Raw genomic sequence first — 13,527 nt, forward strand, 5'->3', positions numbered from 1 at the left:
ATGATATGTAGCCACCAAAATTTGTACCTTATTTATTCATCATAAGGTTGAAAATATTTATTTACATGCTGTGCACCATAAAGGGTTAAGCAGGTACTAAAACAAGTATTTCCATTCCAGATCAATTATCACAATGGACCTGCCAGAATTTAAGAAACTCCTCACTCAATTCTTCATTGCCATGCCAATGGTATGTATGCTATAATATGTACTTGTTCTTTGATACGGGACTATTCCCACCTCTCTTTCCCACCACTGCAACTCCTGTGTAGGCAGGATCTACAGCTTGACCGCCAATAAAAACCCAACCAGTCAAGGTCAAGTATGTCCCGGAATAAAATTAAACTTTCATTGGACCTGCAACGAACGAAATTAATCAGAAGAACATAGGAGGAGTTCGAAGTTGTTCTCTGATAGTGATTACGTCTATTTCGGTATCATCAGCATATTATTTGCCTGACCTTTTGGCTATTTTTAAGTATTTATTTAATCACTGCATATACGACCTTGCATGTTGTAACTTAAAGTCTATAATAGATTTTACTACAGTTTTAACTTTATTTAATAGAGCCATTTGTGATCTTCCTACAGGATTTTTAATTTGACGTTGATGTGCTGGTTAGATGATGAAAAGGAATTTATAACATTTAAATAAACAAGAAAATTGATACCGTTAAGATGACGCCCCAGTGCGAAAATCTAAGTTCGTCTCATTTCATCCAAATCGATCCAGAGCCCACACGTTACATGGTTAAGGCCCGATTTGACCAAATTTTTATCCGAGAATAACTCCTGGTATAACTGGCACATTGACAGTTTCAGTATGGGAAATGTATCAAAACTGACGATTTATTCTGAGATTAATATTTACTCTTGTTTGGTCGAATCCACCCTAAATGAGAAACGTAATATTCCACTGTTACCGCAGTGATTCCTACTTACTTCACATGGCCATGTATGTCCTAAGCTCAACCTAGTCATAGACTTCAATACTTATTAGATAAACAAATATTTATCTTACCACTACCACGCTAATGGCTAGTGCTGTTGATATTTTACATTCTTACGTTACGTAGATTATCAAATCAATCAAATTATGTAATTTGAAGCGACGATTGACGATAGCCAAACGGTGAAGGCAGAGTAATTATACATGAGTAGGTCATCTTCATAGAAACGCACCGACCGCGATTTGTATGTAAGCGCGCCAATACGTCAGTGAATCTTGTCAGTGTGTGCGTGCGCGCCGCATAGTATTGGCGCGCTCACATACAAACCGCGCTCGGTGCGTTTCTATGAAGATGACCTACTCATTTGTATTTACTCTGGTGAAGGTGTCGGACTGGCCGACTAGTGATCTCGACCCAAAGAACGCGGGTTCGATCCCCGCCGCCTCTCGACTATTGTGGTGAACACTCGTAACAATCATATTTAGCTTACCACGAAGGGTTAACGAGAATAAATATTCTTAAAATGCGAATTAGGCAATCCAAAAACCTTTCAATCCACAAATGTAATACATAGGCTGAGCTGCACCTCCTACTTTGACCGTAACTATGACGAGAACTGGTGTTTTTTGTATGGAGTTTGACAGATTTTTGACGTTTGATAAAGTAAGATGGTGCATGCTGCATGCAACCCAGCCTTAGTAGAAATAATAATAGTAAAAAAATACCAGTATTTAATTCTTAGTCTACATATTTTATAGTGTGTAGCCGGGCTAAGATGCGCGCCGTGATAAAGTTATCGATGATTTTGGATGATAAATGTAATATCGCCTATCGCGAAAAATCGATAAAATGGCGCGATAATACCTTATCGTGGCGCGCATCCTAGGCCTACAGGGTTTATCGTATCAATATCTTTTCGATCGAAAATAATACTAACTGACATTTTCATAATTGCCGCTTACAATTATTTTGCTTCGATTGTTCAATGGAAAATTACTGTCAAGGCAAAATTAAATATAATATCGTTGTTTATTTTTCCTGCAAGAGATTCTTTTTTGTTTTATTGGCCTTAATTCGGCCAGTGATAAAAAAAGTTAAAAGCTACGAGTCTAAAAACCACGCTGCTTACTGTTCTGGCAATCTTAAATAAAGAAAATTACATTAACTTATTGAATACTACGAATAAGTAGATTTTATTATCCCTATCTATTTTTTATACTTTCTATCCTTTTGGGAATCGAACCCACACGATCCCCGTCTTTTTTTTTTTCAATGACTAAGTTACTTTAAACGGCTGTCTAATATTAAAATTATTTTTCAGATTTCATTAGTAAACAACGTTCTGAAATGGAGCATAGGGGAAGTGAAACTGCGAATACGGACAAATCTGACGCTGCACTTATATCAAAATTACCTCAAGTAAGTGTGATTATAACATCATTAGCATTAGCAGGTATTTAGTTCCATTGCAGGAGCACGACCCTCTCTGGTTACCAGACGCAAATGTTCAACCCGATCGAGTTAACTGCGCACCTGACAGCTGTGACGTCACATCGACGCTCTGGTACGGACGCGAACGGTGCGAACGCGGGGAGTTGCGCAGTTAGTCGATCGGGTAGTGGGATTTGGCCTAAACTCCCCACGCTGGCCAGACGGGTAGGGGAGGCCTGATATTCGCATAATAATCTCTACTTATCCTATCTACTCCATCGGAACCACACGGTGGCGAAAGATAAGAACATTATACGATGTTAACAGTGACTGACTCATTGATATCAGGTGTTATCATTTGCATAGCAAATGTCTGGTTTGTAAAGTTGTATTCGTTTATTTGACATTTATCGACGCGGAGAGACCCACAGGGCCTTAGCCCAAATGACACACACAATTTAATGTGATCCATTGTGTGAAGAGTAAAATAAGGAACAAAAAAGATCTTTTGTCATTTCTATTAAAATATTGTTCTTTTCGTCTTTTAAAATTTCTTATTGGATGATTCAGAAAATATTACTTTATTCACATTGTTAACCTTTTAAAATTGAGCAAAAACTACAAATTAAGTCAATCACCTTTCGCGTCCCTTTTGACTGTTTATTATTCTTAAATTATACTTAATACCATTGTTATTTTTGTGACGAACAAGGATGTAGCAATCAATAATGCAACTTATTGTGAAAAAAATATATTTCTAAATATGTTTTCCTCTTCGTCATTTTCCGAACCGAGTTTTTTCGAATGGTAACATTTATCTTTGTTTCAAACTGCAATGATTAAAAGTGTTTGAACTTGGGTACTTGCATTGTTTAATGTTACTCATACTGAAGGAAAGTTAATAAGTTTACGTTTATTAATACGGTACGGTGTACCGTACCTTGTACCGTATGAATGTAAATGTAAAACGATATTCAGGTTTACAACCAACAAATGCTATTGCACTTAAAATGTAGGACTTTGTATTCTTATTATTTTAGAAATGACAAAAATAATGCCTTTGACGCACACTGCACAGGAAGTTCTTTTGTCATTGTTTTAACTTTAAATCTAGGTAAATAGGTTTAAAATAAGGTGGCAACACAAGGTGCCTTTGGTTTTAATGTTACATCTAAAATAGGTAATAGTTGCAGCTATAGGTAATACTACTTTTACTGCTGGCTGAGAGGTAGAGACTAGAAAAGATTGTTCTAAACACTAAATAGTGAGGGGCACCTGAACACCTTATACTACCTAAGAAACAAATATTGCATCTAACACTACTTGGTAAGGTAACCTGAGGATATTATGTAAATACGACTAGAGTAGCGCCTAACGACAATCGTTAATCGGGATTATTGGAGATCAATCTATCTCCATTTAAAATTAAGGCTGAGTTGCATCACCTAATTTTGACCGTAACACTATGACGATAACCGGTGTTTTTGTATGGAGTTTGACATATTTTTGACGTTTGTCAAAGTTAACGTAAGATGGTGCAACCCAGCCTTAGATACATTGGGTGAGTTGCACCATCCTATTTTAACCATAGCAATAACCAACTTTTTGTACGGAATTTGACAGATTTTTCTTATCAAATTTAAAATAAGATGGTGCAACTCAGCCATAGGGAAAAATAAATGAAAAGTATTAACCTAAACTGTATATTTCAGAGGTTTCACTTACTACCAAGTGACGAACCTGGACAACCGGATATCCAACGCTGACCAAGTGCTGACAACTGACATTGACAAGTTCTGCGAGACCGTCATCGACCTGTACAGCAATATCAGCAAACCGATCCTGGACATCAGCATATATTTGTACAGGCTGACCACCAATCTGGGACCCTCTGTAAGTAGACACTCAAGCCTTGATCACACGTACCGAGTAAACGGGCGAGACAGTAAAATGTTTACTCGGTCGAGACAGTTGGGTGAGCGAGTCACATAATCGAGCGCTCCGCCGAGCACTCGGCGTAATGTTCATACACACCGAGTACTCGGCATAGAGCACTGTCTCGCCCGTCCACTCGGCAGGTGTGATCAAGGCTTTAGGCCGAGTTGCACCACTTTATTTTAACCGTAACATTAATCGGTGTGTTTTATATGGAGTTTGACAGACTTGACATTTGTTAAAGTTAAAGTACGATGGTGCAACTCGGCTTTAATAATTTGACTACAAACCGATCGAGCTAACTGCGCACCTCGTTGGAATGCGACTCTCCCTGCCCGCACACTTCCGCGTGTCAGAGCGTCGATATGACGTCACGGTTGCCAAACTTAGGTTAGGTACTAATACTGGCGAGGATATATTATATCAATGTACAGTCACGGAATGAAAAGGTTCGTCAGTTTTCAAATTGATTCCTTCAACGAATCGCGAGCACATGTTACCTTTTAAAACTATGTTACAGAATAATCTCGAGTTAGAGAAAATAACCTTTAACTGTTCGTCAGTAAAGTTCAAAATTATTCAGATCAAAGTTGTTTGACGATTTATCTTGTCAAGAAGATTATTATGATTGTAAACTAAAACCTTCTTGTTGGTTCAACCTGCCATTATTATTTCTATTAAATAAAAAAAACTATTGTCAATTGGTCAATGTCATCATTGCATTGCACTGATGGGATAGAAAAATAAACAAGCAAAACCTTATTCGTTAGCAAACGTCATATTTATTTTAATGTTAGCAGCACTGTTTCTTGCACTGTTATGTTGGCAGGTTTGATTCTTACAGTACCTAGTGCAAGCGAAAACCGACACTAAGGTGACGAACCTTTTCATTCCGCGACTGTACTATCACAGGTACTATTTGCACTGTTACAATGGAAAGGAATCAAAGTTACGAATGTTAGGTACATTCGTAATTAAATACTCTATTCTATAACTATACTTTACTTTTACTTTTATTTTTACCAACGAATTAAAAATGTATCATTGGTGACATAAAAGTCACAACAAGCAATTAAACCGCCATTAAACCAACTAATTACAATAAATAAATATACGCTACACGAAACACCAATATATTTTCGTTAAAAAGTATTGTAAATAAGTGCTATTTTCCCACAACAATGTAAAATGATGCATAGCAACTGTATCTCGTAATAGATACAAATACAAATATTTTATTTATGCAAACGTTTACGCATACACCTTCAAATACAATTAGATCTAACCAGTGGGCTGAGCGTGAGTTTGTGAGCGCGTTTAAAAAATGTATGAAGACTTTTAGTTCTTGAACGTTTCCGCTAGGTGCGCTGTACAATCCGTCATACATTTAATGACATTTTTTGACGCGCTCACTAGCGCGTTTGATGTAAACTCACACTAGGCCCTCAGTGCCTGAGGTATCGGAGGGGTGATTTTGACATTTATGACGTGACAGAGCATATAAATCTGAAGTCGACATAATTTGACATATTTTAATAAAACAAAAAAAATCCTCCCGTGCCGCTCCCACTCAGTTAAGCGCTGCAGCTCTAATAAATTTTTGCATTTTACTTCACAAGCAATATTATGTTACTTGATAAAAACCGTCATGAAAACTTGTGAAATGTTTATTTAAAATGCCTAGTCTTTCTTTCTCGTTGTCAATTTTGTTTTTGCAAGACGAAGGTCAACAGAGGTGGCATAGAATAGAATTCCTTGCTCCTCTGAAAGAAAAACAATCAGATGATGTCACTTTGCCAATAGTTAACGATATCTAGTAGTCTAAGAGCTTCCTTATCGTTCGATGTTAAGTTAAGCAATTATAAGTCAACAATAGTCATAGGTAATTGATGACAATATTATAGGAAAGGATATATGCAGTTTTAAAAGTTAATAACAAATAATACTTACTTGAAATTACATATTATTTATTACTATTTTTATTTACGATCAAATAGTTTTTTATACTAATTTAATCGCTATTGAAAAGTAAATTCAGAGTAGTTTTTTAATCTGTGTAAGCCGATAAATTGTTATCGTACTGGATTAATTCTGATTACATTTCAATGAATAAATACTAATGATTTTCTACATTATGGACGTAATCACAAGGTTGAATGATTGCTTTTTAAACGTGTATTTTTTTTAAATAATTTTATCATTGATTGTATTAGATCTAATGCCGTTAAAGTACATTCAACAGCAACAGCGGAACAAACTAAACTTTTTATTCCGAAATACAAAGTACTTAAAAAGTACATTAAAACAGATACAAACCGAATGAAAACCTCCTCCATTTTGAAGTCGATTAATAGGATGTCACAGTGTTTATTTTGCTGTGACTACACTGTCAATATTAGTCTAGACATTATCAAATAGCGCAAGATATAGGTAATTTAGTCTGGTGTTGATAAATCAAAATGATAATTTTAACATACCAATAACAGTCAAAGTTCAGAGAACGTTCCACGAATTTGAGTACCTACTTACCTAGGTATATGATATCACTGTAGATGAGTAAAATATTAGGTAAATAATCGCTACATTTCCTCGCTGCGTGCTTGGCCTTTGCAATCAGTGATACGCACTTTGAACAGTTTGCATGCACATAATTTTGAACCGACTTTAAAATGGAGGAGTTTCTCAATTCGGTTGGCATGTTTTTAAGGATATTTTATACTGGATCAAAATCTTCAAAAGTACCTACCTACCTAGCTTTATTAAATAAAGACTATTAATTCAAGCTTATTATTTTTAATAAATGTAAAATAAATAAAAATGCATAGTTTTGTTTCATAAAGCAAAGTCAGATACTTACAGATTTTCTAACAGGCCCTTTTTCTTTGCGGTCCAGTGTATTTGATAAACTGTGCTGTCTCTCTGTACGATAAAAATTCTGTGTTAAAAACGATGGAGTGGACTGTATGTAGGGGAGAGGGGGGCATAGTGGAAGGGGTGGGCAAAGCGAAAAATTTGATTTTACCAACACTCTTTCACCCAACGGCACTCGTGCTTCACGTTAAGCCAAGCACAGGGCTGACCAAGGTCATTGACCAAAATCAGTCCGGCTAGCGCCAACGAGCAGGCTACATGACTGCGCGATGTAGATCGAGTGAGTTTCTTACGAAATTGAAGGATTTTGGATGCTGGATATTATTGTGAAAAGTGAGTAGTGATGGTATTTTTATTATTTAAATCTCATATCTGTTTATCATAGATTGTTTTGACATTTTGTAGATTAAACAAATTTTAATACTTTCTTAGTTATCAATTGAAAAATGTAATTATTATCAAAAAGGCAAAGTGGAAAAAATTACAAGGGGGCAAAGTGGAATGATTCCCACATAGAAATATTTAATTTGTTTTTTTCAGATGGTTCATAATTATTACAAAAGAAAAACGAACCAAGGCTCATGGACAGAAGATCAAATGAGAAGAGCGATAGAGGAAGCGAGTCTTAGTACGATTAGTTCGGTAGAAAAAAATATGGTATCCTATTTGGAACTCTTCATCGTCATTTGAAATCTGGTGATGCATCGAAGAAGATTGATAAGTTTCGTCCGGTATTTTTCAATAAAACTGAAGCAAAAAATATATGATCTTGCAGTAGTAAGGGACAAGGTTTTTTATGGCTTAAAACAGTTCCTAATGACCAAATAAGTTGTTTATGTTATTTCATTTAATTGACCTTATTAGCAAAATGCTCAAATAGAGTAGATAAACGCTTAATAAGTGCCCTTTTCACTTTTCCCAAAGTGCAATTCCACTTTACCCTTGTGATAAGGGCAAAGCGGAAAATTATAAACTGTAAAAAAAAGTTATTTTATGCCAAAATAGTTAATAATTCGTTAATTTTTTTTAGAGTTATCTATAATACAATACTTGTAGTATCATTTTGACTAAAACTAGTCTTCATAACTTATCTGGTTATTTTTATTTTTTCGATTGAAATTAAGTACTCCACTATGCCCCCCCTTCCCCTACCTAGATGGATAGGCCGCCGGTGGTGATATTATGCTAGAAGCAAGGAAACACTAAAATAGGGCCAAAACAGTAGGTATATTGCTCAAGACATTAACAGAACACGAGCGTAGCAAAAGCAACTTCAAAAATCTAAAACAATATTTAAAAAAAGTTTAAAACCATAAACAATATCAAAAAAGGATTGCTGGCCAAACTGCCAGCAACATTATGAATAGTAGAGTTGTAAAGAAAAAATTGTAAAGCCTAATCGCGGTAAATGTGGAAGTCTTCCTGATGGAAATAAACCAAGTTTAGTTGTTAACATTCAAACGTTCGCCAGTGATAACTATTGTAAATCATTGACCTTTACTCGAATGCGCTCGCGCATCACGTCCCAGCCTTAACTACACGAGGCGTGAATCAGCGAATGTTGGGTGGGTTTATTGACGTAACAGCTATATATTTAATTTTCGACTTTGTACTGTAAAATTGGAGTTAATATAGGCATAATTTTTTCGACGATCGCGACCGTACAAGTAAATCATAAAAAAAATATGTATTTGTATAAGACAGACTATTAAATCGTACTTACAAATCGTAGGTACTAATAAAAAAACTTACAGCTAATTTCAGCTGTATAAGAGCCATTAAGGTCTGATTTTTCAATTGCCGGATCACTTATCTAAAGAATAAAATAAGTTTGGCATATTGACAGTTTCAGTATGGGAAATATGTCAAAATGACAAGTTTATTCTTCAATTAAAAGATATCTGACGATTGAAAAATTAGCCCTTATTGTCTCATAATCTTTACCAGCGCTTCCAAATCAATATGTGACAAGCGCATAGTAAAATACAAATAGCATAGAAATGCTTCTTTACAGATGCAGCAGTACAATGCGATTTTAAAAATAATGCAAACTATTGCAAACGAATAAAAATACCTATTGCATAAATAAATATAAACAAAGCCAATGATGGGATGGTTAAAAAAAAGTATGTTTATTTTTCGAGCCACCGCGGCATCGGAAATGTTGTGTCGACTTGGTTCAACCGATTTTGACGTAATTCACGTGCATCTGCCAATTTGTAAATTAACGACTATGCATACGTACCGAATACAGTCAGCTTCAAATAGTTCGTGACACTCAAAGTAGCCAAAAAGTTCGCAACTCGTCTTATCGTCAAGGTTGTGTTGTCAATTTTTTGGCCAATTTTTGTATTACAAACTATTTGACGCTGACTGTAGGTACATCAAGCTAAACACTGTGGTTCCAAGTAGTTGGAATAGGTTCGATTTCGTAAGTAAATTGTATGGTTTGATATGCGGCCGACTGTACCATCGCACGTCGCAGTAGAACCGGCTTTGGAAGCCACCGTAATAGGATTTTCACTTTCGTACCTTAGACTTTGGACTCCCGACTCGAATACCGTACAAACCGTTCTAAGATCCACCTCCTTTGGTATTCAAGATGTAAATTCAATTATTGAGTCAATTTTATCAATTAAAACATGTTTAAATTAATTTATTTACCTAAAGTCTTAAATATCAGAGAACTTTAACTTTCAACGAATCTCTTTCAAGACTAGCTCGCATGTATGACATAATATCTCGTTTAATGCACAAATGTAAGTAGGTATTTGCTGTATTTGTATTTAATTGAAAAAGAGGCTGAAGGTGAAGGAAAACAAAGGACTGAGTTTCTTCCGCCACTTCTTCTCAGCACCAGTCCATTATGTTGTCCCGAAGTTATGGTAGGGCAAGTTTGTATTTGGGACGTGCATAAGCGCCCTGAAAAGGGCTTAAATACTGATTTAATTTTGATTTGAATCCTTTAAGCATGTTTATGAGCTCATAAAGATGAGTCATATAGATTAACAGCTTTTAGAATTACATAACACAGTGGACCTGTTTAGTCCAGAAATACGTAGGTACGAAAGTGTTATGACTATGTTTTATAGGTACTTACGTAGAGACCACGTCAAATGGCTATAATTTTAGCTTAATTGGAGTCAAACTTGGACATTATTTTGTACTTAATGTATGTAAATTGTACTGCTATGTTGTCATATTCGCGTTGACCTTCTAAAGATTATCTATTCACTTACCATTTCGTAGGTTTTGTTGTATTTAAAAATTTGCGGACGCCTGCTACTGTGATCGCGCAAAATATAAAACCTATTTTATTATCTACTTTAAAATATGTATTTTACAAAAAATTACGAGTCGTGTATTTTTTATTCAGTCTATTTATAACAAAACAGTTTTCAAGATTTTCTAATGAATTTTAAACCGTCCTTGAGTAAGGCCTTTCGAAAAAAAATCTAAAATTTTTAGCAGTTTCTTCTTCTGTCTGAAAACTATTTTGTCTATGAGTGAAAAATTAATATAAATACTTATTTCAGCTTTCTAGATAAGTAAGCGTAGCGTTTGCGTAGTCTATGATACGTTTACACAATGGTCTTGGTTATCACAAAGAAAAGTGGTATGAACTGCTCGGCTGGTGATTGAACCAATTGAAATATCCGACTCATCGCTGGACAGCTGGTACACACAGACTCTACGTTTTAATTCAAAATCACATCTATTATAACTAACATAAGACACCACGGTTTTAAGCTTGATAAGCTGTCGACTGTGCCTATAGTAGAGTGACGTTTTTTCTCGTATTGAGTCGAGAGTGGTTTAGAAATTCGCATGTATCTGAAGGCTTTACAAGTAAAGTTTTATTGGTGATTAATCGAAACGATTATGAAAATGGGGGGCTACTTATTCTCAGACCGAAGAATCATTCAAGCGCCGCGCCGTTTCGGAGGAGTTTTACAAACAATGTGACATAAGAATTTTAAATATAGTTGAACGATTTTGAAACGCCAAATGGCAAAGATCGGAAATAGTAACCCGGCATTGATGGCAGCGCCCTTCTGCAAATAACATTTCAGTGTTTTCCGACGTGGCAAAAATCAGAACCAGCGATCCGGTATTGACGGTGGCGCCCCCTGTCAATGTCACGGTTCAGTGTAGGTCATCTATAATATTTTGTAAAAAATCTTTGATATTTATAAAGGAAACAATATATTATTATTACATGCTTGTTTCCTTAAAATAAATAAATAAGCCATTCAAATTATTCAATTTACATTTACATTAGATTACTTAATGTTATTTATTTATGCTTCACTATTACATTTATATTTAGGCCTTTATTATTTAATCATTGCTTGTTTCCTTATCAAACGACAAATAAATCCAATAAAGTACTTATAACATGCGTAGATAATAATCGACATCCTTCAGAATTCATGCTTCATTTCACTTGTTATCAGATTACACTCAATTGAACCAAGACTAAAGGTGATTTATTGATAAAAATTATCGATAAATTGCGGTTCAAAAGTACACAGATTCTGTTATAAGCAGCCGTTTATGATCTACTAGCTGACCCGGCGAACTTTGTTCCGCCTTAATGGCAATAAATAAGCAGACTTTTTTAAAATTTCGAACGGGATAAAAAGTATCATATGTCCTTCTCCTGGCTCTAAACTACCTCCCTGACAATTTTCAGCTAAATCGGTTCAGCCGTTCTTGAGTTATAAGTGGTGTAACTAACACGACTTTCTTTTATATATATAGATGTACAGACGGCACATGAAGCTAATAGACTAATGCTGGATTTCTATATTCAATCCTAATCCAAATTATACGGATTTGGATTGTCAACTGTCAAATTTTAATATGTTTTTGGCCAAAATAACTGCGGTTTATGATGTTTTTACATTTTTATATTGTTTATAAGACTATTTAAACAATATTAAAGTGTAAATGCATCGAAAATTTTGGAAATATAATCTAAAACTGAATTCAATTTGACAGTTGTAATCCGGATTTGGACAAGGATTGAATATGGGAATCGGGCGTAAGAAGAGCTAGTGAACGCCAGACCTACGTCATTTTATAAAAGCTGAAAGTTTGTCACCGTATGCTCCCTATAGGATAGAATGTTGGTGAATCATGAAGTTTTGGTCACCGTGGCTTTGGCAGCTATCCTAAAAAAACTGTCTGGCAAGGAGTTGGAACTGTCAAAACTGTCTGGCTGATGAGGAAACTACTTCTAATTATTGCCCTAATATTTTATATAAAAAATAGCTTTTATAGTATAACGTAATTCTACTTAGTCACTTCATTCATTATACACTTCATGATTCACCAATAATCTATCCTTTATTGGGAGCATACGCTGACAAACTTTCAGCTTTTATAAAATGACGTAGGTCTGGCGTTCACCAGCTCTTAGTGTATAAGCTCTGCGGCATTTTATGCAGTTGTAATAAGCGTTATATTGCAATAAAAATGTATAGTCTTATGTGCGGTAGGCTTGGGACTATTCCCATCTCTCGTTCCCACCGCTGCAACTCCTGTGTAGCCAGGATCTACAGCTTGACCGCCAATAAAAACCCAACCAGTGAAGGACAAGTTTGTTAGGCTGTTTATATAGGAAAGTTGTATGATGTTTGATCTTGAATCCATCTAATTCCAATTTCCAACCATCGCTCTAGTGACGCAGTCTACTAAGAGTACCCGTTCAAATAGCACCCGCACAAGTAGCACCTGGCCTAGTCCACGAAGAGAACCTATCGATATCACTATTGGTGGATTCTTTATTTTTACATTTTTGTCGACGAATAGAGAGAGATAGGTGCTCATGTAGAGTTGGGTACTACGCTAGGTGCTATTTGAGCGAGTGCTCTAAGTGGACTAGAGCACTACTATATCGCTCTAGTCAAATTAGGCCCTGATTTTTTTCGCCAGTTTTTTCCACAATTATTTTATTTTATTCTTATTTTTCTTTTATTCGTCATGTAAAATAAAATAAAAATGTATATTTTTAAAGCTTGTTATTATAAACGACTGTGTTATTCTTCATAATGCAAAAACACGCTGACGTCTGTAAACTAAATAAATTAACATGTTACATTGTCTTGTACCAATATCTCAAAGATACAACAACAATAAACAAATGCCTATAATGAAGATGCAACGAAAAATCTGCGTATGATGTCTGTATGATCTGTGTATGTGTGTGTTTTATGAATAACTGAAACAAGCCATTGTTTTCCTTATCACGTGGAATAAGGATAAAGAATATATTGAAAATTTTGAAATGTATTGTTTAAATAAAAATAAAATAAATCTGTACGAAAACCTACGT

At 35.3% G+C, this 13,527-nt stretch overlaps 1 protein-coding gene across 1 annotated transcript in view; it reads left to right on the forward strand.

The window, feature by feature from the left end:
- The window catches only part of LOC135071249 (ATP-binding cassette sub-family D member 3), a 32,744-nt gene that overhangs the window by 3,155 nt on the left and 16,062 nt on the right, over positions 1–13,527 (forward strand). The window contains exons 3-5 of the mRNA XM_063965033.1: positions 121–190; positions 2,272–2,369; positions 4,094–4,274. Coding sequence (XP_063821103.1) covers positions 121–190; positions 2,272–2,369; positions 4,094–4,274 — 349 coding nt within the window. The remainder of the gene's footprint in view (positions 1–120; positions 191–2,271; positions 2,370–4,093; positions 4,275–13,527) is intronic.

This window comes from Ostrinia nubilalis, chromosome 4, assembly GCF_963855985.1.
Source record: "Ostrinia nubilalis chromosome 4, ilOstNubi1.1, whole genome shotgun sequence".
NCBI classification, from domain to species: Eukaryota; Metazoa; Arthropoda; class Insecta; order Lepidoptera; family Crambidae; genus Ostrinia; species Ostrinia nubilalis.